Source organism: Halyomorpha halys, unplaced genomic scaffold (genome assembly GCF_000696795.3).
Source record: "Halyomorpha halys isolate HHAL.00 unplaced genomic scaffold, Hhal_1.1 Scaffold378.1, whole genome shotgun sequence".
Taxonomy (NCBI): domain Eukaryota; kingdom Metazoa; phylum Arthropoda; class Insecta; order Hemiptera; family Pentatomidae; genus Halyomorpha; species Halyomorpha halys.
Genome location: NW_027108204.1, coordinates 689,506 through 712,806, shown reverse-complemented (window position 1 = coordinate 712,806; position 23,301 = coordinate 689,506). Strand labels below are relative to the sequence as shown.

The 23,301-nt window shown below is 31.4% G+C and overlaps 1 protein-coding gene across 3 annotated transcripts in view; it reads left to right on the top strand.

Moving 5' to 3' along the window:
• Positions 1-23,301, top strand: part of RhoGEF3 (Rho guanine nucleotide exchange factor 3) — a gene marked incomplete at its 5' end in the record, with an annotated part of 449,678 nt that overhangs the window by 171,119 nt on the left and 255,258 nt on the right. Inside the window, 9 exon segments of one of the 3 annotated variants that reach the window (XM_067046580.1) lie at positions 461-646; positions 6,595-6,805; positions 7,411-7,787; positions 7,858-7,989; positions 16,644-17,071; positions 19,831-19,939; positions 21,260-21,521; positions 21,588-21,706; positions 22,808-22,936. In XM_067046580.1, the coding sequence (XP_066902681.1) occupies positions 461-646; positions 6,595-6,805; positions 7,411-7,787; positions 7,858-7,989; positions 16,644-17,071; positions 19,831-19,939; positions 21,260-21,521; positions 21,588-21,706; positions 22,808-22,936 (1,953 nt within the window). 3 annotated transcript variants of the gene reach the window in all.

Below are 23,301 nucleotides of genomic sequence, written 5' to 3'. Positions count from 1 at the left end.
ACCATAATTATAATTACAGTGGTTCATGGAGTAGTTGAAATCGCAAATCAAAATTGTTTTTTGTTTTTTTTATTTCCTCAATTTACAATAATACAGTAATTGGAAAGTAATAGAAATTATAATAGCAATTTAAATTACTTTTTGTTCAACACTGAACTAGAGCAGATTTACGTTCTAAAGATGGTTTTAATTACTCTCTCTCTTTCCCTTTTCCTCCTTCTCTCTTAATTCTCTCTCAGCATAGGTATTTATTCAACTTTTAATTCATAGTTTATTCATGCCTCCTAATTATTAAAAGTTTTCCATTGATAATCTTAAAAATAGACACGGGTTAGGGATCATACTGTACCACGAAAGATACGCGTATGCTGCAAGAATATTCAATGACTCTTCCCTTCTCGGAGGTTCGGAAGGTCCTCTAACCTTCATAACGCACTAATTATTTCTCCTTCTATTTCAGAGGCGGTCATGTAACGGTTGTCCATGTGAGGAGTACCTCTGAGCCGTGGAGGCAGCAGCCTGGCAAACTATCCCTGGGCAGCCGGGACTTCAGCAGAGAGTTCTCGATCGGTGGACGCGAGTTCAGCAGGGAACTCTCGGTCGACAGCAATGCCGGAGACTGCAGCAGAGAATTGTCCCCGGTCAGGTAATGGCTATATTATCAAGTAATATTAAACGACGAATCTGACAAAGTTGTGAAATTTTGAATTTTTACAAAACTTGAACGTAAAGTCTAGATCACATTCCATATTTCTGCTGCCGACGTTAATTTTGATATCTGCTAAGTTTAATGTTAATACACTATAGTTTTTTTTTTTTGTGAAACTTATTTTTGCCGGGTAGAACAAATTGGCCTGTATCGGACGAAAATGTGTATTTGTCTTATGTAACCTATCCCACAATACCCCTTTCTATTCTCGAATTATCTTAATTATTAAGCTCTCATCTAGTATACAAAATAATATTATTAGAAATGTATCGGAGATAGATAAGTATGCGTATGCAAACATAGACATTGCTATGGACTACCATTTAAAAATTAAAATAAAAAAATTTCTTTCTGACTGAATTTATGAATAAAAGATACATTTCATTTAATTAAGAGGGATTTCCCTCAAATTCCTTTTCTTAAATCCTGAAAAAAATTAAATTACCAAAATTCTGGATTCCTACTTGTCGCTAATGCAAAATATTTACTACAAATGCATCTAGTACGAAGTAAGTATCAAAAGTTGGGTTCCCCACGCTTGTATATTCCGGAGGAGCAAGCTTGATAGACGTCGGAGTTATTATAGAGCTATTATTTCCGATTTGAACTATTTTTATTATAAAAAAAGAAACAGAATTAAGAAAGTCAAAATGAAAGAAAACACAAATATCGGCAAAGAAGGTGGTAGAATATTAGATTCGTAAATATGGCATTAAATGATCAATAAATTCCACTTCCGTATTAATATTATTATTACATAACCCTGACATATAATGTTATGAATGTATAATTGTGCTAGGTTAAATGAAAAATATACCACTGAAGTTAACTAAGAAAATTTAAAAACATTAATTCACTCAGAAATGATAGAATGTTCAAATATATAATCTTAAACTAGGGTTAGTTATTGATCCCGAAGATTAGGAAAGTTATCTGTTGAACGGAAAGCAATAATATTTATCTGACATAAGTTCTAAAACTATACTTAGCAAACACTTGTGGATACATAACTTGCGTTTGTACAAACGCCTTTTTGATTTGTGTTCAAAAGCCGACTTGAAATGGGTCCATCTCTAATTCAGGGCAAATTGTATCAGCCTACTGAAATAAACAATCCATACACTTGGGCATACAGGAATTGACCTTAGTTAGGCAAATGTGTGGGCCTACCTTAGACATTAGACATTAACAAAGAATATATGCAACAGTCATGTTAATATTATTTGACAATTTTTATATTACTAGAATTAATACGTTTTTCGCGATTATCAAAGAAACATTACTGTCCATTCAAATATTCAAATACCAAAAAAACTTTCATATCTGTTCAAATGTATTGTTTTCAAAAAAAGATGAGTATAATTTGATGAGTCAATTTGTGTTTGATTTGACACACTCGTGCATATAGATGGAAGGCAGGAAACAAATAAATTAATAAGGAAATGTCAGTATTTCAAAAATTCCTGTCCTTAACATTTGATATTTGCATGGACAGATTTGAAGGTTGTTTATAAGAATCGGAGTTGTTTTTCCTTTCTATTTTTTATTAAAACATTATGGTTTATAGAAGGTCACTAACAATCGTAAGTAATCAAGATACCATTTTCCTACAATCTCTTAGTTCCACTCAGACGGAACCAAACCCACTGAATAATCATCTTTCTGATTTGCTCCAACATTTCTCTTTTCTGAGCGATTGACTATCTTAGATCGTCCATTGGAGTCGCAGTGTTTCTCTTCCAATATTATCGAATCTTCTGCTCCCATCGCCCATTATACTACCCTGTCCTAACGAACACATATCCTCATCTAAAAATGATTCCAAAATCATTCTTAAAACTTGAATTTTATATGTTCCCAAACTGTTTCTAGGTTATGATGTAGTCCAAAGGCCAGTAGACATAAAGTTTATTCAGAAAGGGCCAAACCCTCCTGCCTGGTCTAATATGTTTTAAGATTAGTATTGGATTTTTAGTATTTTCGGTAAATTCGTCATAAATGAAAGAATGGGTGGAGCCAAAGCTTGGAAGAAAATATTTTCCAATATCTTATATCATATTACATTTATATCAAACTATCTAACCCAGCTTGACAAGAGGCCCTAGCTTTAGAGCAGTGGTTCCCAACCAATAGAAGTCTGCGGATCACTGAGCCGGAAATTCAACCACATACGACCCACCCCTCTCCAAACTTGGGGCCGAGGAGTATCCCCCTCGGAAAATATGGTAGCTTAAAAGTGCATTTTAAGTCACTTTTGTTGTGCATTTAGCTTTTAAAACTTTCCAGCTATTTAATAAAGAAGCTCTAAAAATAAATCCTAAAAATATGTTACCGAACTCACCCGCGGCCTAATCCAAGCTTCTTGTGGCCAACCGAAGGACCACCGGTTGGGAGCCACTGCTTTAGAGATATAAAGTTCAAACTTCATATAAAGCTTTATAATGTCAACTTATAAATGAATAGATCATACCAACAACATAAAAATCAATATTTAGCGCTAATTTTATTTATTTATTTTTTTTAGAATATGAAAAATAAAATAAAATATCAACCCGGGAAAGAACAGTTGTGCAATTGTGGACCACAAGAAACAACGAGATATCTTCCCTTTCCAAAATGTTCAGGACCAAAATCTTGAGACCACGAATTTAAAAAGCTCAAGAACCAATTTTACCGTTAAAGGACTACGAAAAAAATTATAAGAGCCATAGTTATATTTTGATAATTTTTTTTTCTTACCTCCTTTATTGTAAATATACATATAACAATATTAATATATACCTAATAAGTATATAAACATGTAACTGGTGCCCTTCCTTTGCCATATGGCATAATAAGGGGTTGGGCTGGGTCCGCTGAAGGTTGGGGTTACAATATTGGCCCAGGAGTTATATTTTGATAAATAATCAATATATCATTTTATATACATTCGTGATAAATGATATATTCATATAATTCACGGAAAAGTAGTAGTAATTTAATTAAGAATTTGCTTGCGTTTTCTTATAAAGTATCATAGAAACCAATTTATTTATTCTTGTTTAAAGGTATAAAATCTTTTGGTTTATGCACAAACACCACGGACACATTTACTCACGCAAACTTAAAAATAATATTAAAAAAAAAAAGAATTATGCTATAATAACAATAAAATAAAAAATTAAAATTAATACCAAAGAAATGCTATAATTTGGAAAGGAGGCAATGTGCTTTTAACAATTTAAATCCCAAAGTGACTTTAGCTTCCTCATCGGTGAGAGCTTTAGATAAATTTGGGGTCAGTCCTATTGTAAATAGTTTGGGCATTCTTCAAAAATATGTTTAATTTTGATAGTGGACTGGCAATTTTGGCATGTTGGAGGTGGTAGATTTCTGATCAGGGGAGAATGCGTAAGGAAAGTATGGCCTATTTCTAAGTAGGTTAGGGCAACTTCCTCCCTATGGAAACCAATTTTTCTTAGGTCTTACTGTTTCTCAAACATTTTCTAGATTGAATCCTACAAGCTCTTCCAAGTGTTAAAGATAATTCAGTATTTAGTAAATTGTTTATAACAATTATCATTTCATTCGAAAGCAAAGAGCATTTTTCTCTTTTTCCATATTTTCAATTACAGTAACAAGACACATTAAGTTTAATTTCCATAAACTTATTAGCCAAATAAAGCAAAAGTATTTCAAAAGCTGCTACTCCAATTCCAAACAGATGAAATCTTAATTTATTCCCTTTTCTTTTGAGAGGATTTATAATAAATATTCTTTCGAGTGATGTCTACAGAACGGTTTAATTAATTTTTAAAATTGCCTTTTAGAAAAGTACTATCGATATTAGCATTACTGTGATAAACTTTAAAAAATTAATAATGATCCCCTCTTTCTGTCATTGACCTAATTACCTAGGTTTTTTTTCAGAAGAAATGACTTTTTTAAAAACCGAAAACGCTATATTAAATACAATTAACAAGTCTTTTTTTCCAAGAAGAGCACTAATACCCTGAAAGAACCGCGGTTTGTTGCGCCATGGTTCAGGAGTATGAAGTTTGCCTTTAAAATACATATTATTTACCTTTCACACTTAATTTTCAACAGATTTCGGGCCATTCAAACTCATTTTTCTACTGTTTTGAATTTACCATAGTGTCAGTTCAAAAATTCAAAAATATATCAGAAACCGTTACTAATTAAAAAAAAAAAGAAAAACAATTTTTTTGTTTTTCCTTCCATTTATTATTAAACAAATACACAAATATAAATATGTACTAAAAAATACTCACATGGTCGTTCACTCTATGTTTGCACTTGTTTTTCCCATTGGTCTTTAACGGCCAAACTATATCTACAATATTTCGACGTTCAGTGCGTTCGACGGATTATATTCGTGAAACTAAATTCCTATTTAAGTTGACTGAGTGAATTAAGATTGACTGATAGAACTTAACACAATTTTATTATTGTTTTCACCACGTTTCGGCCTATCAATGGCTTGTTAGGTACAGAATCTACAAGAATCAAAATTATTCTACAAATAAACATTACAAAAAAAAAATATAAATAAATATTCCTACTCTATTTAACCCTAAAATAATACTTCACTTACCGCTGCTGCCAAAGACTACATCTGGACAACTTGGACGATCACACAAAGCTGGAGAGACAGCAAACTGTCCGTCGATTATGACTATTAAACACTAACTAGACAAACAGTGTAAACTTACAATTAATTACAAAAGATTCATTAACATGAACACATAATTCTGAAGAGAAGATGGCCTCAAGACTCTAGAAATGTTATTGGAGTTCTGCCAATAGGTAGATTCTCCACAAGACTGCATCATTCCAATGTATTTTAACTAACATCAATTTTACTTGTATATTGATATAATATAGTTGTAAATTCCAATAAATAAATAAAGATACTGCTTTACATTCTCAGTGCAGTTAGATTATCTCGACATTGCAAATGTATTTTAGTTGATCAAATGTGAATCCTTGTGGATTTTGTACATGAGGATGTTTTGTTAGGCCGAAACAATAATAAAATTGTAGTAAAGTATTATAAGCCCACCTTTAAATAGTTAACTATATTCCTTAATATAAATTATTGATAATTAAAAAGAGGCGTATTTTTGTTGTTTTAAATTTTACTAAAGCTCTTTTAAGGTGGATGCTTTGTCTGGCTAAATAAACGGAATAATCATTGCATGGCGCTCTAAATATATTTTAGATCGATTCCACTAGTGTACATACTTCCGCTAATCATGCAGATTTTATGATTATTATGTTCTTAACAATTTCACATAATAATATCAATAAGTTAAAAAGATATACGTGCTTTAAAGATATCAGCTAAATATAATTTATATATAATTAGTTTTGTAAATATTGTACCAATGTATTTTGTTAATATTATTTGTTTGTATTGTATTTTAAAATAGATTAATATGATGTGTGTTATAGCAATTCACTGTATTTGGTCAGCATTGATTCCTGTCAATAAAGCATTTCATTCTGTACAATGTAATTAAATATGATATAATACAACACTATGCAACACAACAAGGACCGTAGCAAGGCGAGTTTGAAACATCTGCGCCATCCAATACTCAGAGGTCTGAACAATTAGTTAGGATTTCTATAAAATATTGGAGATAGTTCAAGTCATTTGTAATAACCTGAAATATTTCTTTCATTAACGTGGAATTTTCATGGGTTGATAAATTGTACCAATCCAAAAAAAAGGGGGATTTTTAATGGTTAATTTTGTACCACATCTCGCCTAGCTTTCCAATATTTCGCCACCGCCTAGCTACGGCCCTGAACACAACATAATACAATATATCATAATCATATGATAATATGATTAACTATTAAGACAATATTGCAACTAGATGGCACGACCGAGAGGTGGACGGGGTGTTCCTCGGGCGGTCGGGCTGGGTCCAGGTGCAAGGCCCCCAAAGGCCGGTGCGGCTGGCCGACGTCCACAGCCCCCGCTCCGAACCACTGCCACCCCGGCCGGGCTACCTCCCGCTCCCACGACCAGCCGACGGCTCGACGCCTCCTGCCACTCCGATCATCTCCCCGCCCCCGGCCTTTCAGGTGAGTAATTTATCTATTGTTTAATTAACAACTAAGCTCTTTATAGAATATTAACTGCATTAAACAATAACATAAGTACATTGACCCAGTTTCTTAACTAAACAGGCTACATTTAACATTTTGAATTTGGTTTAGAAATTCTTTGGTATAAAAATTGTTGAAGCGGAAACCTCAAGGTAGAGTAGAAGCACAAGTCAAAAAAATCTGCATATATAGAGTATACATGGATTTTTTTTTAAGATTTGAGAAATTCATAATGAGACTTGGTAGGTTTTAGGTATGGTGAATGTAGTTTACTTTAGTGAAGACGACTTTACAACATCTTCTGGTTCTCTTTCAGCCCACTAAACTAAAAATCGAATTTTCAATGGAAATCTCTGAGTTAAGTACACAGAACAACAGGATGATGCAAAGTCGACTTGATTGCCAAAAGGAACTTCACCTTAGCTTATACATACTGAATTGCATTTCGAAATTATTAAAATTCTAAACAAAAAATAAAATAAAAGGCAGGGTCAATCAAGTCTTGAACACGCTGCATTTTATACAATCTATTTATCATTAAAAAAATATATATATTAATGAATCATTCCTCTCGTTTTAAGGATGTGAAGCGTTCGCCGAGAAGATCAGCCCTTAGCCGTGCCGATGCTATCGAGTCTCCTCCACCATCACCACCAAAGGGGCGAAGCATAAGGCAGCGGCCGGCTCAGGCAAAATCCGTCGAAGAGTCGAGGAGGTTGTTCCGGGAGTCGGTGACGTCCAGCAGCTCAGCAGGCTCCTTTGGAGGACTCCGCCCCATCGATCCCCCCACAATGCCGACCCGACCGATGCCTCGGCTCTCGGAGACCGATAGCTCCCTAGGATACGACGACTCGGACTACTCGACCCTCACGCTCATCAACTCCCCGCTTCTGCCCCAGCCACTGCAGCTTCCCCTCGAGCGACTGTCGCCGTCCAGGGCCCGCCAGAGATTGCGCAGGTCAGGCACTCTCTTCTTAGTGATTGTAACATCCTTTTCTACTACACTGTATCTAAAGAATACTTTTCAGTTGGAAGACAGTCGACACGAGCCCGCATACCTTCATCTTCCCCGAACAGACGCCGACTCGGCCATGTTGTGTCCATCACAATTTGGCGCTTCGACCTCCAACTCCTCGATACCCCGAGGTTACCGGTCGGAGGTGATGGCCAAACTCTTCTTCATACTTTCTTGTTCACATTTCCTAAATTCCATCCTCTGCACTCTGTTTGTTGTAGGAATTACTTTTTATTCCAATAATTCTTTTTATTCCAATAATTTTAAAAATCATTGGCGAGGCGTCAAATTCCTAAAAAAACATTTACATCTTCTAAAATAAAAATTAAACATTAAATGCGCATTAGAAGACTACCTAAGATGTAATAATTATATAAATTAAACTCATTCTTATCGTAATATGAATTTAAAAAAAAAGGTAGTAGTTGGGAAATGATTTCAAGCAGCACTAAAAGTCAAAAGGGTTTCCAATACAAATACACCTAGTTATCCAAGTATAATAAGATTTTAATAAACAATGTGTACCAATAAGATATGTGATTTGTTTATTTCTTAAAAAAACAAAACAATAAAGATTGTTTCATTTTATTGATTAATGGTTTATTTCAAAATCATATCATTTAAATCCAACTATATTAAAACTATATTCTCATTTATACTACTGAAAAATATGATAAAGGGCTTAAATAAATTAGGATTACTGACTTAACATTCGTCTTATTACTGAACCATGAATATTATTCAGACAAACTTAATTATGGCCACTAAAACATACACCATATCATTGGTGGCTTGGGTCATATTTCAAACTATTGTTAGAATTGACTCTAGATAGTATTTCATTTACATAAATATAAGGCAAAGGAAGAAGTGAAATGAGTCAAAGAATAAAGTTTCTCATAAATACCATTTTTAACTATGTTTCCAAATAAATGAAATGGTATTATATTTGTCACTGTGAATACAATTAATATCTTAAGCTCCAATTATTATGACAAAATTAGATTCTTTATAACACCCCCTTTCATTGTTTACTTCAATGAAAAGTTCTCTCTCTGACAAAACTGCTCTTTTATTTTCAAAAACAATTGTAGAATTCTGTATTTTCAGCTTTATGAGTTTCTTGCCTTGTTATTACGTTCAACAGTAGTGAAATCATTGTCCCAAAAGATCAATGAGGAATATTTATTGTCTATTACTGTCTATTACTTTCAACCTATCTGCTATAGATTATTTTTCACAAAGTCTTATTAGTTTATCAACATACCATTTAGTAAATATATTTTTGCCAAATCTGTGAACAGAAATGTAACAATAAAAATTGTATACCCTAATTCACAGACCAGGTATCACTCGATAAACATAGCCACACAAAAACATCCATGATTGTATTTAGTCCAATAAACATAATGGGAAAAACCATGAACCCTTAAAACGAATATTAAAAGAACTAATCATATCTACAAAACGTACAAAATTAATGTTTGCGCCTCGCCTTTGATACTATTTTGCTGTCTTTTCTTCATTTGCATCCTAGATTTTTGTATTATCAGTATGGATGTTCTGCTAATCAACTATTATTTAGTTTTGTCGGAATGGAGTTCTTGTTGAATATTTCATCCACTACATTTTCTATCGTTCGCACAGTTTACATTATGATATTGCATTCAAATTCTACACCTCTCCTAATTGGGTATTATGTAGAGTTGGTTTCATTTTTCTTTTGTATTCATCACTTTTTTGAGTGTTTCTCATTTTGGATTGTGACACATTGAAATCAAAAATGTTTCTAAAAAAAATTAAAAAAAATAACACAAATTTGTTTGGTTTGCATTAGTGGATTGTAATGTTTTTTAGAGTTGTATTTGATATAAAACTAAATTAAAATAATGACCAGGAAAAATTTCTTTAAAATTGACCAAGCTGTTTTATTTTTACAAACAGCCTATATGGGTCTCTATATCAATTTTTATGATATCAATAAATTTTCAATTCAGAATAAAAAAATCACTTAAGTACTGAAAGTTGAGATGTTACAATAAATTAGCATACTAACCTCACACATGCAATATTAAAAATAGTAAGAAAAAAAAAATATATATATATATATACGAATACTGCTAAAATAAATTAATATTTTATATAAAAATAATGTTTTTGTTTTTTTTCTAATTTAATCTAAACTACTTTTTTCTCTATAACTACTTTCATTCTAAGAATCACTTTATTTATTTATTTTTTTAAAATTATCTAATATAAATTTTTTATAAAGAGTCATTTCTATTATTTCATTCTCTAGCTTGAGACATTAATTAAACATATTTAAAGCTTTTTGAGCCTTCTATACTGTTCATAAACAAACTTCTAATGCACCATTCACTAACATAATAATTGGCAGATATTATTTTGCCATAATACGTTCGATAACAACTACATATACAATACAGAAATTATTATCAACAGAAACTACACCACCAGATTGTACTAAACTGATAAATAGTACTCAACAAATCTGAGCCTCAGACCAGATGAATTTTGAATTCCAGAAACCCCAAATGCCCAAATCATTTATTTTATGAAAATTTATTTTATATCATTTCTTCGTTAAAATAACTTTTCAACTCAGAGATATTAATATTTTTTTTTTTTACAAATTAAACACTTTCATGAATTTTTATACATGTTTTGGCATGGAAAATGCATGTAAGGATGAAAATGCAAAATTATTATTTTTAAAATTTCATAACAACAGGTATTTTTTAAAAAATACAACTTTTGAGTGTTATAAGTGGAATAAAATATTCTATTTCTATTTTTTATTATTTTTTTCAATATCTATTTCTTCCATTTCAACATATTTTTAAATAATTTTATTTTTTAATTATTATTTATTTTATTCTTTTGAATGAGTAAAGAGTTGCAATATAATAAAAATAAGAGCAATGAGTTATTCAGTTTATGAACTTTCAAAGAAAAATCTTATACAGGAAGATAGATTGACATTGGAGACAGAGTGAAATTGAAGGACCAATGATGAGATATTTACTTTCTTTCTGATCCATCGAGCTCCTTAAAAATCACAAAATATCAAGGCTCTCTTTGATATACCTAGTAGGAACAATGAATTGAATTTCTAAACACTTTCTTAATCAAGATTTCAAAAGAACTTTCCCAGAAGGTTCAAGTGACTGAAGCAACTGATGGTAATAATTGGAAAAGAAGCTAAATGAAATCTCAAAAGTGAACCCTTTTTATATTATACCTTTTTGAAGTTTTTTCTAAAATAATTACACAAAAATATGGAATGTTTCATATACTTCTGGATAAAACCAACACAAAACAACTGTCAGAAACCAAATAAGATGAGAGGACATCTGTTGGAGTTGCTACACTACATATGACTCCTCATAACCATTAGCAATGAATTAAATTTGAAAAAGAAACAATGGGATTCTTCGCGGTTGTAGATTTCAAGTTTATAGAGTTTAGATTAAATAATCTGTTAAGCATGTTCTAACAACAATCAAACATGAATCCTATTAATAATAAGCTTAAAAATGCATGTGAAATGAATTTACACTATTATTATTAAGTGGTATTACATCCCAATCATTTGAGACTTGTCCTGCTCCGGCCTATGCCGATATATAGATATAGATCTCTAGTTGTCTCTGTTAATTGCTGCTGCCTTCCGATTTCTGACACTGAGTAGTTTACTTGCAATAACAACCACACAATCTCGCCAGAGTAACATGATCTTCTCAATCATCTGTTCCCGTATAGAGGTTTGTTCATAACTCTCTGCAGAGTTACACTATTGTCCATCTGTATAACATGCACTGCCCAGCATTGTGAGTCTTGTGAGTCTGATAAACTGGCACATATTTGAATAGTGGTATACTTGTTCTTCTTCTCCAATTTTATTGCTTTTTTTGGATATTCTCCAAATACAAATTATAGAACAGTAGCATTTATATTTTTAATTGTATAATTATTTCTCTAACAGTAAGGACCAGGTTGCAGATTTTACCAATAAATAGTATTGAGATCTCTTACCAAGGGAGCTGGAATGTAAATATTTTTGTTCGTTATTATTAAGGGCTTCAATTGGAAATTGAGGACACCAATAAAATAATAAACTAAAAAAGAACTTTAATCAAACGAAAAGGAATCAACCTCAAAAGGAGGCCTAGATTAGTATATTTATTAAAATAGCACATTATTGTTTCAACTTTTTAATAAGATAAATTCAAAATTATTTAAAAGATAATAATGATCATATTTAGAATCTAATAAAATAAAGTTCTAGTTGATAGTATTATTGTCTAAAATGTAAACTAAAAAACGTTTGCAGTGTACCCGAAGAAGGGGGTAATGAACCCAGAACATTTTGACTTATGATTGATTTTTTAAATAAAAATAATTATAGAAGATTAATTTTACTACACATTACTAATTGACCATATTTTATTTTCAACGTTCTTAAATAACAAAACACCACTCTTTTTAAAATCCACTGAACAATTGATATAATTCCATCATGCCCTTTTTTGAATAATGAAGGTAAAAAAGCTTGATCTTTTCCTGTATTTTATTTTTTTTCATAAACTGTGTATTTTTCCTCAGGCCTTCCTGTTTAATACCTTCAACAAAATACTTAAGTTTATTTCAAATATAGTATCGGATCCAAAAGAGCATGGATATATAAATTTTATTAAATAATTTCTTACTAAAAATTGATATACTAAATTTTGAACCACAAATTATAAGAATGTTATGAATACATAACAGTTCTAGCTTACTAACTAGTTCAGTCAGCATCGACTTCATGGAAACTTTGGCCCATCTGTCTTTCAATCTTGCCAACTTCACCCCATATGGAGCGTTACCTTTCATAACTCAATCTTCATTAAGATACACTCAATTCCTCTCACTCTGTTTAAATTATGGAATGTTGCTCAACACATTATTTATACACCCATCAGAACCATAGACCAGCTACTCCTCAGAGATCTTCCCTGATCCATACCTACCTAATAGATATGCATGGCAAATTCTCTTTTTCATTTTGGTGTCATTTTCATCTCACCAATTTAAAATAAACTTTCTTAATTAAAAATTATTTACAACTAATTTTCTCCAACTTGGTTGTCCTCTCCATTGTTTCTCTAACAATGTTTTGTTGTCTCCACCAAATCTTGAAGTAATAAAATGTTATTGAAAATAATAATAAAATCTCAGCACAGAACAAAAATTCTTCTGTGTATTTATTATTTTTTGTTTACCCTCGCCATTTCTATTATTTGGGGTGGTTATCATACTCATTAACAACCTTTTTTAACCAGAGTGAGAAGGCAGTTTTCATTCCAGAGATCACCGTGAAATAAATGTCAACCCATCCAGGCTGAAATTGAACCAGTGCCATCACAGACTTGAAATTCCTAAAGTGACACCTTAACAAACCACTACAATGGCCTCAAGCATTAAATTATTAAAATGCTCTATGGTAGTAATCGTCTCAAGATGAAAACCAATATATCATATTATGAAGATCAAATTAAATTACACAGATTGATTACCTGTAGATAACTAGGCAAACATTACCTTTCCTGCGGATTGCCTTAAAAAAAAAGATTAAAAAATTACACTCACTCTCTTTCCCCATTTTATGATTGATCCGGTTTTATTAATAGAGGTCAATAATCTGTCATAACGATTGAGAGGACTTTTTTAATTGTTACCTTTCTTTAACTTTTCAATAGTAAACGACCAAATACGATGATATTAATAATTAGTTTCGCCAATAATTAGTAACTCAAGACATGAGTGGATGAAGTTACAAATATGTTAATTTTAGCAAAATTGAATTAAATGATTTTTTTTATTCCTACTTTAAACCAGAAAAATCAGTTCTGAAAACCATCCCTATTGAAGGTTTAAACAAATTAAATAAGGTGCAAGGTATAAAAGAGTATTTTAAATATTCTTCCTAGTAATAATACCTATTGTTCCTAAAATGCCATTTATCACCCTCATTCATATATTTCCTCAATTAAAAGAACATTCCATTAGTATAAAAAAAATATAGTATATTATATAAGTAGCAAAAGCAATTGTCATCTTTGTTTCAATCTGACAGCCCTGGCGAAGCCCTGCAAACGTTGGTTAACAATAAATAGTTTTCTTTTACTATTTTGACATGGAATTAGGTACCCCCTAGATTTTTCAGACCCAAGAAAAAAAAAATAAAGAAAATAGTGAACTTATTTGATAGATGGTTTCTATCTGAAAACATGCTGTAATTATAAGGATAACATTGTTGAGTAGACATCTTCACAGATCACAAGATCACAACCGTACCTCTGAAGAGATAAGATGTAAGTGGATACTTTCCTAAAAAAGGTAAGATTCAATGGGCACCAATCTTCATCATATACTTATTTCTGAAAAAAATGGGGGAACAAATAAAAAAGAACCTTTTTAAGATTCTGTTCCTCCTTTTGTATCTTACAGTTTGCCATTTTAATAATCTCTGAATGTTTGTTGAAAATAAATCAAAAAAGGCAAATTCGTAGAAGAGGTGGTTAATATTTTTTCCAGCAAACCCAGAAGGCTGACACTCTCATAGCAAACATATTCATCACCTCTTATATATTGTGTGTATTGTATGTATTTATGAACAATAATAAAGTTTATGCTCGATTTTCAAGTTTCATTTACAATAATGTACTGTAAATATAGGTAATACAAATTTTAAAAGTAATGATTGAATAACTTTATGAAGTAGAAATAAAATGGTAGTGGTATTTCTTTTAATTTCGATATATATACCCAACAAGTGAGTGTGTGTAATGGACTGAGGTCTGCTCCCCCCTTGGCTATGGAGACATAGTAGTCAGTTGGTTTTATTGGAACTGTAGGATAGGATTCGACTGCTATCACCCACAAGGATTTATTTTAAAATTAAACAGCACTGAAACAGAGCCCACATAACCCAATAAAAATAAAGGATTAAATGTTTAAATAAAGAAGCAAAGGGAAAACCCATTTGCTACTTTATTTATAATCATTGTGCAATTTAACTGTCTCTCTAACGTCTGAAATTGACTTATTTGGACTAGTATTTCTCAAGATGCACTACTTCAAATAACAATTATAATTTGAATAAAATAATAAATATAATCTCTAATGTCAGATACTTCAAATCTAAAATTATGAGATAGGTAAAATCTTAATTTGACACTATACTAATTGTGGGTAGTAACCTTATTTGCGCAATATTAAGAATTAAGATTAAGTTTTTGTTAATTTCAACCCAAGGAAAACTGGCTTAGAGGCAGATTTAATAGGCAACAAGGTGGTCAACTTACTGCAACATTACAGAGTTAAAGTCTATCTAAAGTATTTCCTTTCAAAAACACATGCATTGTTTTTCAGAAACATTGTATACAGTAAATTTCAAATCGGCGCGGGACAACTAAAATGAATAAGAAAATTAATCGAAAAACTGTATACATGACAGTCGTCCACTTGCCATAATCTTGTTTATGAATTGGTAAACAATGCGAAGGTTGTGAAGTAACTACGAGTATGAACATATGATACATGGCGTTGATGTATTTTTTGTATTTTTGGGCAAAAATTAGCCGTAGTTGAAACTAATAGCTAATATTGCAATGGATACGATATTTATTTACCAATGGTTCATTCATAAATAAGTGTCGTTTGTATGGCAATTTTGGCGATTAGTTTCATCCATAACTAATTTTTGCCCATTTCTGCATTAATTCAATGCCATTCGTTCACCGAATTCGTATTCTTAATTACTTTTTTATTTCATAAACTAAATATATTTCGATATAATTTAATATGAGCGGTCGAAGGTAATTTGTGATTTTTTTTTTAGAATATTACTAAGACTTTTAAATTGTTTTTAATAATTATAGTGGGATTGACACTTCCTGGGAGGATGACCCATAAGCTAATTTTTTTAGACGAAAATACAAAATACAAAAGTATATATAGTAAAAGTTGTTATTTTTATATTTTTCTAAAATTTGGTTCAAGTCTAGCTTAATATTAAAAATTGGGCCACCCATAGCTCAGTGGTTAATACACAGTCTTTACACCACTTTGATGTCTATTGGCGGTGCTGGTTCGAATCCGGCCAGGGACGTTCACTTTTTTCATTGAGTGGCGGTCCCACAAAATGAAGAACTTTGACCCCCAACCCAACCATGGTTAGGCAGTTTAGGACTCCAATGGGAGTCTTGGCCGAAAAAGAAAAAAAAATATTAAAAATTAATAAATAAAATAAAATTCACAGCTTTAATAATTTTTCGTCTTTTTTTTATTAATATTTTTATTAATAGTTCTTCTTTATTTCCCATAATACCGATTTTAAAAAATGAATCCTGCAAAATTTTTAGAAATGAAGTTATAAAAAATCTTTTATTTTTTTTTAACTGCTAATTACGACGAAAATAAAAGGATAATTTTGTTTTATTCGGAGGGTTAAAATAAATTTTAATCTTTGAGTTTGATGAGACTTATAATGCTAGATCTTCACCTATACATAGGTGAAGATCTAGATACCTATGACTAGAATGTGTTAGTAATTATATTCAACTAGAGTTTTCTTAGTTGCAGTAAATATATGAGAGCGTTGAACCAAAATGAAAAAAAAAATGTTAATTTATAATTTGATTGTACATCTGTCTATATTCAACAGTATTAATTTTTTTTATACATTTCAACGATGATTCTACATAAATGACATATATAATTGCTTGAGAACAGGTCTCCGGGCTCAGAGAAGAACGGACAACCAGGCTCCGGTAGCAGTTCCTCAAGTTCTTCACCTCCAGGTCACTGGCGGAGGGTTCCTCAGTCCAACCCTCCGAACCTCTTGGCAGGTAGGAGCTTCCAGGAAAGCTTAAGGGTTTATGGGGATCCTGTGGCCCGCTATGAAGACAGGAACTATGCCGACCCACGAGTTTATGCAGAGAGCAGGAGTGCCTACGCAGATGCCAACAGGAGCTACGCAGACGCAAGATTACAACACGCAGACAGTAGGACCTCCAAGTACGACGATAAGGCAGGTCGGGTGAGAAGAAGTAGGAGCCTTCAACTTCCGGAACGAAGGTCTCCAAACCCACCCGCCCCCTCACCCCAGCCTGAGCCTCCTAGGATAACCGCCGGCGGAAAGAGACCCCCTCTCTACACTAGTAAGTATTACGATATATAACAACTTGTATTGAAAAAATGGGTTCATATATTAAAAAAAAAAAACTTAAAACGAGGAGGTAATCAGGTAAAGAATAAGCGTATGTATGTACATCAAGCACAATTTTTGCAGTTCCTATGTTAAGGGACGTCGTCATGGGAGATAATGGAATGATACTTCTCTTCTCCCATCGAATAATAAGAAAAGCTAGGAAATTGGAGATTTGATAATCCTGTTTAAACCGTGAAAAATGTGCATAAACATAACAATATAGAGTTATTATATATTACTTTAGCTTATTAAATACGACATTTAGAGATCTCACTTATCAAAAAATCCCATATCCCATACTCGTAGATAAGTTTGGAAATAAGGTAAAAACTGATCGAAAATTTCAGATTGTACCCTCTTCAGCTTATAAACCGTTATATTAGCAATTTTCCTCCCTGTTGTCAGTACAAATTGTAGTTGTGTATACTGGCACACTCATATAAATGTTTATACATGGGAAAGTGAATCAATACTAACTAAATAAATATTCATTATGATACAAAATTTTTTAGTTAAACTATGAAAATAAAATATTTTAAAATTTATTTTATATCATAGAAATAATCAAGAAAGATAGAATTGATGCTATTATAATTAACATAAGGTTAACTAAAAATAGTAAACAGCTAGATAAAAACTTCTCTAGCAGATGGAATCTGTCAGGCGGACAGGGGGGTACCCCTCTAGTTCTCTAGAGAAAAAATTATTACAAAATGGGGTTAATAGAGAAGTAAACTCATGTACAAGTTGAATAATACAAATTCTGAAATCTAATATAATAAACATTTACAAACATGCAAAATCACTTATTTACTGTGTTGTTACAATATATTTACATCACATAGGTGTCGTATAATGCAGGAGAACTGTATCGAATACTGTTCATACTAATTCTGCATTAACAGAAAAATCAAAGAATTTTAAACACCGGAATAATCTTAGATAATTCGGTGTATCTAATAATTTAAAAAATGAAATAAGAATTTTAAGATTGCTGTATTTTAAGAATATTTATTCGTAGAATTAAGATGACTAAGGTCTTATGATTAGCCAAATTCCCATTACAAATAACAGAGAAAAAAAGATGGCTGATCTATTTTCTATCTAATTTTGTAATAATTAAATTTCCATAAAAATGTGTCCTGTTTTATGCTAGTCGCATATTACTAATGCTAGTCAAAATATGCTAGTCGCTTGGAAATACGACTTTAATGGAAAAACAGGAATTGTTCATTTGATTAATAATCAAATAAATCCTGAAAATACAACATAATCCGTAAAATTAGGTTTGGCTTACCTTGTAGCAAGTTTGTTTCGGTATTTTTCCAGGTTCTTCATTGCTGAAGTAAGTTAAAAAAAGAAACTCTAGAGTTCTAACATATAATTTATAATAAATAATTATATTAGCACTGTAAATCACATTCTATATTAACCAATAGTTATGAGAAACTTGTTCCACGAATTCACTTCGAATAAACCGAACCGCGCACTTCGGCTGACTAAATTCTGAAAATAATGGATTAGTCTTTAATTTCATAAAACTCGTAATGTTATGTATAAAAAATTCTGCAAGTTTATTTTCAATTATAATAAAAAATCTACGTCTACAATCAATGGTTAAAATTACAAAAAAATTATCTGATAATTAAATTACCATCTTTAGTTATAGTTATGCCCAATCACATTTTAGAAATATCATCTTTTGTTGTTTCATTAACGTTTATTGTTTCACAAAACTAAAAAAAATACAGATTTTTCAATTAAGTAAAAAATATTAATATGATGCACATAAATATATATATTTATTTTAACCAATTGATTTATGTTTGAAAATATTTGCACATCACTCAAATTAATTCTTAAAAATAAATAACGATATATCCTATTTATTAATCTGTTTTCTTAATTAGGGAATATTTATTTTTTAATTAATGAATATTAAGACTCCATAATACAAAGGCAAAGCTATTTTCCCTCCAATAAGACAGTGAACTTACTTAATTGGAGCTAAAAAGAAATATTATTCATACCTTCATGTATAGAATGCTTTACTCTAGAAAAAATTACATTTTAAATAATGTTTATAATTCAAAAGGTGTCCATTCCTGTTTTTTACATAGTATAATGGTAAGTTAAATTGATTTTTTATCACTTTTATTACTTGGAATGTTTAATTTGGCATTTATACAATTCAGTCATATTTTATTTCTTTAACATGTGGATCTTCTGAGGATTTAGTATCTGATAATTAAAATTAAATTTAAGTCATGATGAATGAATGTTAAACTCTTGATGTGAAAGAAAATATATGTGTTTAATGAAATTTTTTGACAGTTTGACTCTTTTTACAAAACTACAAAAATGATTAAGTATCCAAATGAATCTAATTTAAAATTATTTTTGTAGTTTTCTTTTAAAATGATTCTTCATTTGAATTAATGATACAAATCTAGGGGTTAATTTCTTTTATTAGAACTGTGGACCCACCATTTCTTGTTATAGTTCATCACGAGAGACATTTAGTTATTCCCATTGTTTATTTTATTTTTTGGTATTTTCTGCTATAAGGTTTGAAAAAATTATATTTTATTGTACATGTATATTAGTTTTTGTGTGGTTATCTTAAAGAAGATGTTGTATACTTTCAAGAAACTTAAAAACCATAGGTGCCTTCTTCAGAAAGTTATAGCTTAGATAACTCTTTTGCAGGGAGTGCCCAGTCTGAAGAATTGAGACGGGATGTAGCAGAAGAAGCAAGAGCAGTGACCGAGTACTTGCAGTCTGCACGAAGTAGAGAAGCTGCAAGGTCTTTAATTAGGTAACATACCAAAATTATTACAATCTTTACTAAAGAATCTAACTGATTCAAAAATACTTAAAAGAAATCAAAACACTTTTCATTCATCACAGATATGGTATTTAAATTTGGTTGCTTGACAAGCCCTCTTATACAATTCTTTTTAATTAATAAAGTCTTATTAGTTCTGAAGTCATGTTTATTTAACAAAATCAATCATTATATAGAATATGGTGCTGTATTTCTTATCTCGTCTGGTTAAAAATATGTAAATAAAGTCTATAATTAATAGTGGCCTAAACTTTTAGATGCTTATGTTTGTATGGCTCACAATCTTTGGTTCTTGAGAAGTCTAAAATATCTGAATCTTTGAAAATGGGAAACAATGAAAATCTATTTTCACTCTTCATTTTGGCAGACCTGATCTGGCTGTGTCAGCTTGTCAGCAATCACTGGCCCCTTAGGGAAGCCATGGGCCCTATAAAAAGGTATTTTCTTTGAATAAATGGCAAAGAAAGCATATAGGGTATGTTTCATTTTGATTTAAGATGTACAAATGTATAAATGATTCATTTGGACCATTTTTTTTCTTTAATAATGAAAATATAACAAATTGAAGTTAAAGATAACTTGATTTTTTACCTTAGATTAAACGAACATCATTTTCCAAATTATTCAATTTTTCTCATTGTAGTATTGCAGCATGATTTCCCAAATGGTAGTCTGCAGACCACAGGTTGGCCGTGATACCATTGGGATATGGGCCACACATATTGTCATAATTTATTGTTAGATTTATTTTATTAATCACCTTTCCTTATCTTTGTGTGTCAGCTTAAAAGTTTTAACTGGCAAATGCATATAAAATTGACTCAAAATACACTTTTAAGCATCCTAATTTTCAAATATTATCCATGAGGAATTCCCCTTTGAACCAAGCCAGGAATGGGGACGGGCCACACATGCTTTAATATTTGGCTTAGTGCTTCTCAGATATGTATGAGTTGGAAACCACTGATTAGATAATGGATTTAGTACTGTTTAAATTCTATGAATCAAAAACTTTCTACCCTCATTTTCAAGTAAAAAACTAGTTATAAATGATTACTATTTTTCCTAGAGTGTACAAATTTATACATAATAAAAATAATTTAGAAGTACATTGTAAACTACAGCAGAAAAGCCTGATTTTTCATAAAGGTCCTGACCTTTCTTTTGAAGTGGCAAAATAGTGTATCTTCTTCATAAGAGGACCCCTTTTAAGTCCTTACCCGACAGCCCTTGTATTTAGATATCTTTATATATACAGCAATTTTTAAAACTAGATTACTATATGTACAGGTCAAGACTTGGAGGGACCTCAGAGTTTAGCCATACACCTCCACAGCCACGTGCTGAGGACTACTCTGTGATGCTGGTACGTAGGCGAGGAGGGCTGTCGCGGCTGGCCACTGCACCCTCTGGACCTCAGCCATGCAATCCATCATCATGTGATTTCTGGCCACACTGCGCCCACAGAGATGGTGATTATGTGTCAAGAGTAACAACACCTCCCCATCCACCACCACCCACCATGAGGCTCTCCCACAGCTATCCTAACCAGGTTTGTTTTGTTCTGACTAGTAAGTGAACTTCATTTTTAAGAAAAACTAAGTTATATTTCTCTTAGGCCAAGAGGGAAGCAATGAGTTACGGGTATGCTACGCGATCATCCCCTGCATCTTTAGAAAGGGTTGATACCTCACCACGGCCGAGGCGTGGGGCTAGTCTTAACTTGCCTGAACCAAGGTAAGATTAACAATTTTCAATTATGTCGGTAAATTATAATTTATGGTTTAAAAAAATTAATTACAGTTTGAGGATAATAGTTTTTTATATATTTGGTTTCATAAGATTTATACATTGATTTTAATTATTATTTAAAGGTTAGTTGTATTTTTAGCAAGTAGCATAGATAGAGTAATACAATATTTAATCATTTAAACTTTATAAATTTTCAAAGTATGGTATTTTCAGTTATCAAGACATAGATATTAAGAAATTAGCGAATGCATTCATTCTAACTACCTTTGGACATCACTTTCATTGTTAATAATCATTTTATGTATTTCAATTTTCTCATAGTATTCTGTTTCACATTTGATTGATAGTACATTTATTTTAACTGAAATTAGTTTAGAATTTTCTGTATCCTTCACTCCCAATTTTCAAAGAAATAATATTATTTTGTATTTAGGATATCCTATTCAAGAAATAAGAAAGAAACTTATCTTCTTTATAACCACCAGGAGTTAAAAACAAAAATTACTGTATTGAGGATACCCTTTATAGAGGTTAAGGGGTATTATGACTCCTCAGTCGATCCAAGACAGATAAAACAGAATAAATAATTATTTGCCACTGCTGCATACAAACCCAAGCCCAGGAGATATGAGTACCGTTTCTTACTCATTGAGTTATCTCGCTCCAATACTACACTTAAAGGAATCATCAATCACCTTCGTGAAATTAAGAGATCAAATTAAAAGAATGGTTAATATAATCATTTAAGATTATATATAATCTATAATTTATGATATGATTATTGGAAAAGCAATAAAATCTTTAACTCAAGATTTATTAAACTCTTACTTTTCAAAAGAAGGAGTCTTATCCTAATTATTACTTTAGATAATTAATTGAATAATTTCTCTCATCATTATTAGATTATTGATGAATAAATCCTAAGTTTTATGAATTTTAATAGAGACTGGCTGTACATAGATTAGGAGGTTGTTTGTGAATTTCATGTGACCACAAGAATTAAAGTATCCGAATATTCCAATAAACTTTTACCATGCACTGAAACTTTAGAAAATGTACCCAAGTCCAAGTGCTCTGCTGTCATAGGTTGCCTAGAATCACACATTCTTCACTTAGGGGAATTCATCCTCATCCTCAGTCTTATGGAAAAACGATGAGCCTTAAGGTAATCCCGTCTCGTCAGCCTGAAGAAAACACCTCTCCAAGAAACATCAGGTATGAAGGATGGATATTCTTTAAGTTCAGTCCCTAGTTGTCTCTGGTTGATTGTAGGCAATCCATTGTAAAACCTATTTTTGAGTCCCCTTGATGTAATTCCTTTTCTTGATCAGAAAGTCACAGGATAAACCGTTTAGAGAGTTGAGCCAATTAAGAGAAAAACATGCTACATTAATACCAAGATATGACTTGTAAAGGTTTTTTATAATTATCACCAAAATAATTTCCTTGCTGTAAAAAGAAAATGGAAAATAAAAAGCCAGAAGAAAATATCCTCTCGTTTTTTTCACATCGATGTGTGAGTTGTTTTTAATGTCATATGTTGGCTTCTTGTATCCTTATTTATCATCATTGAATTCATC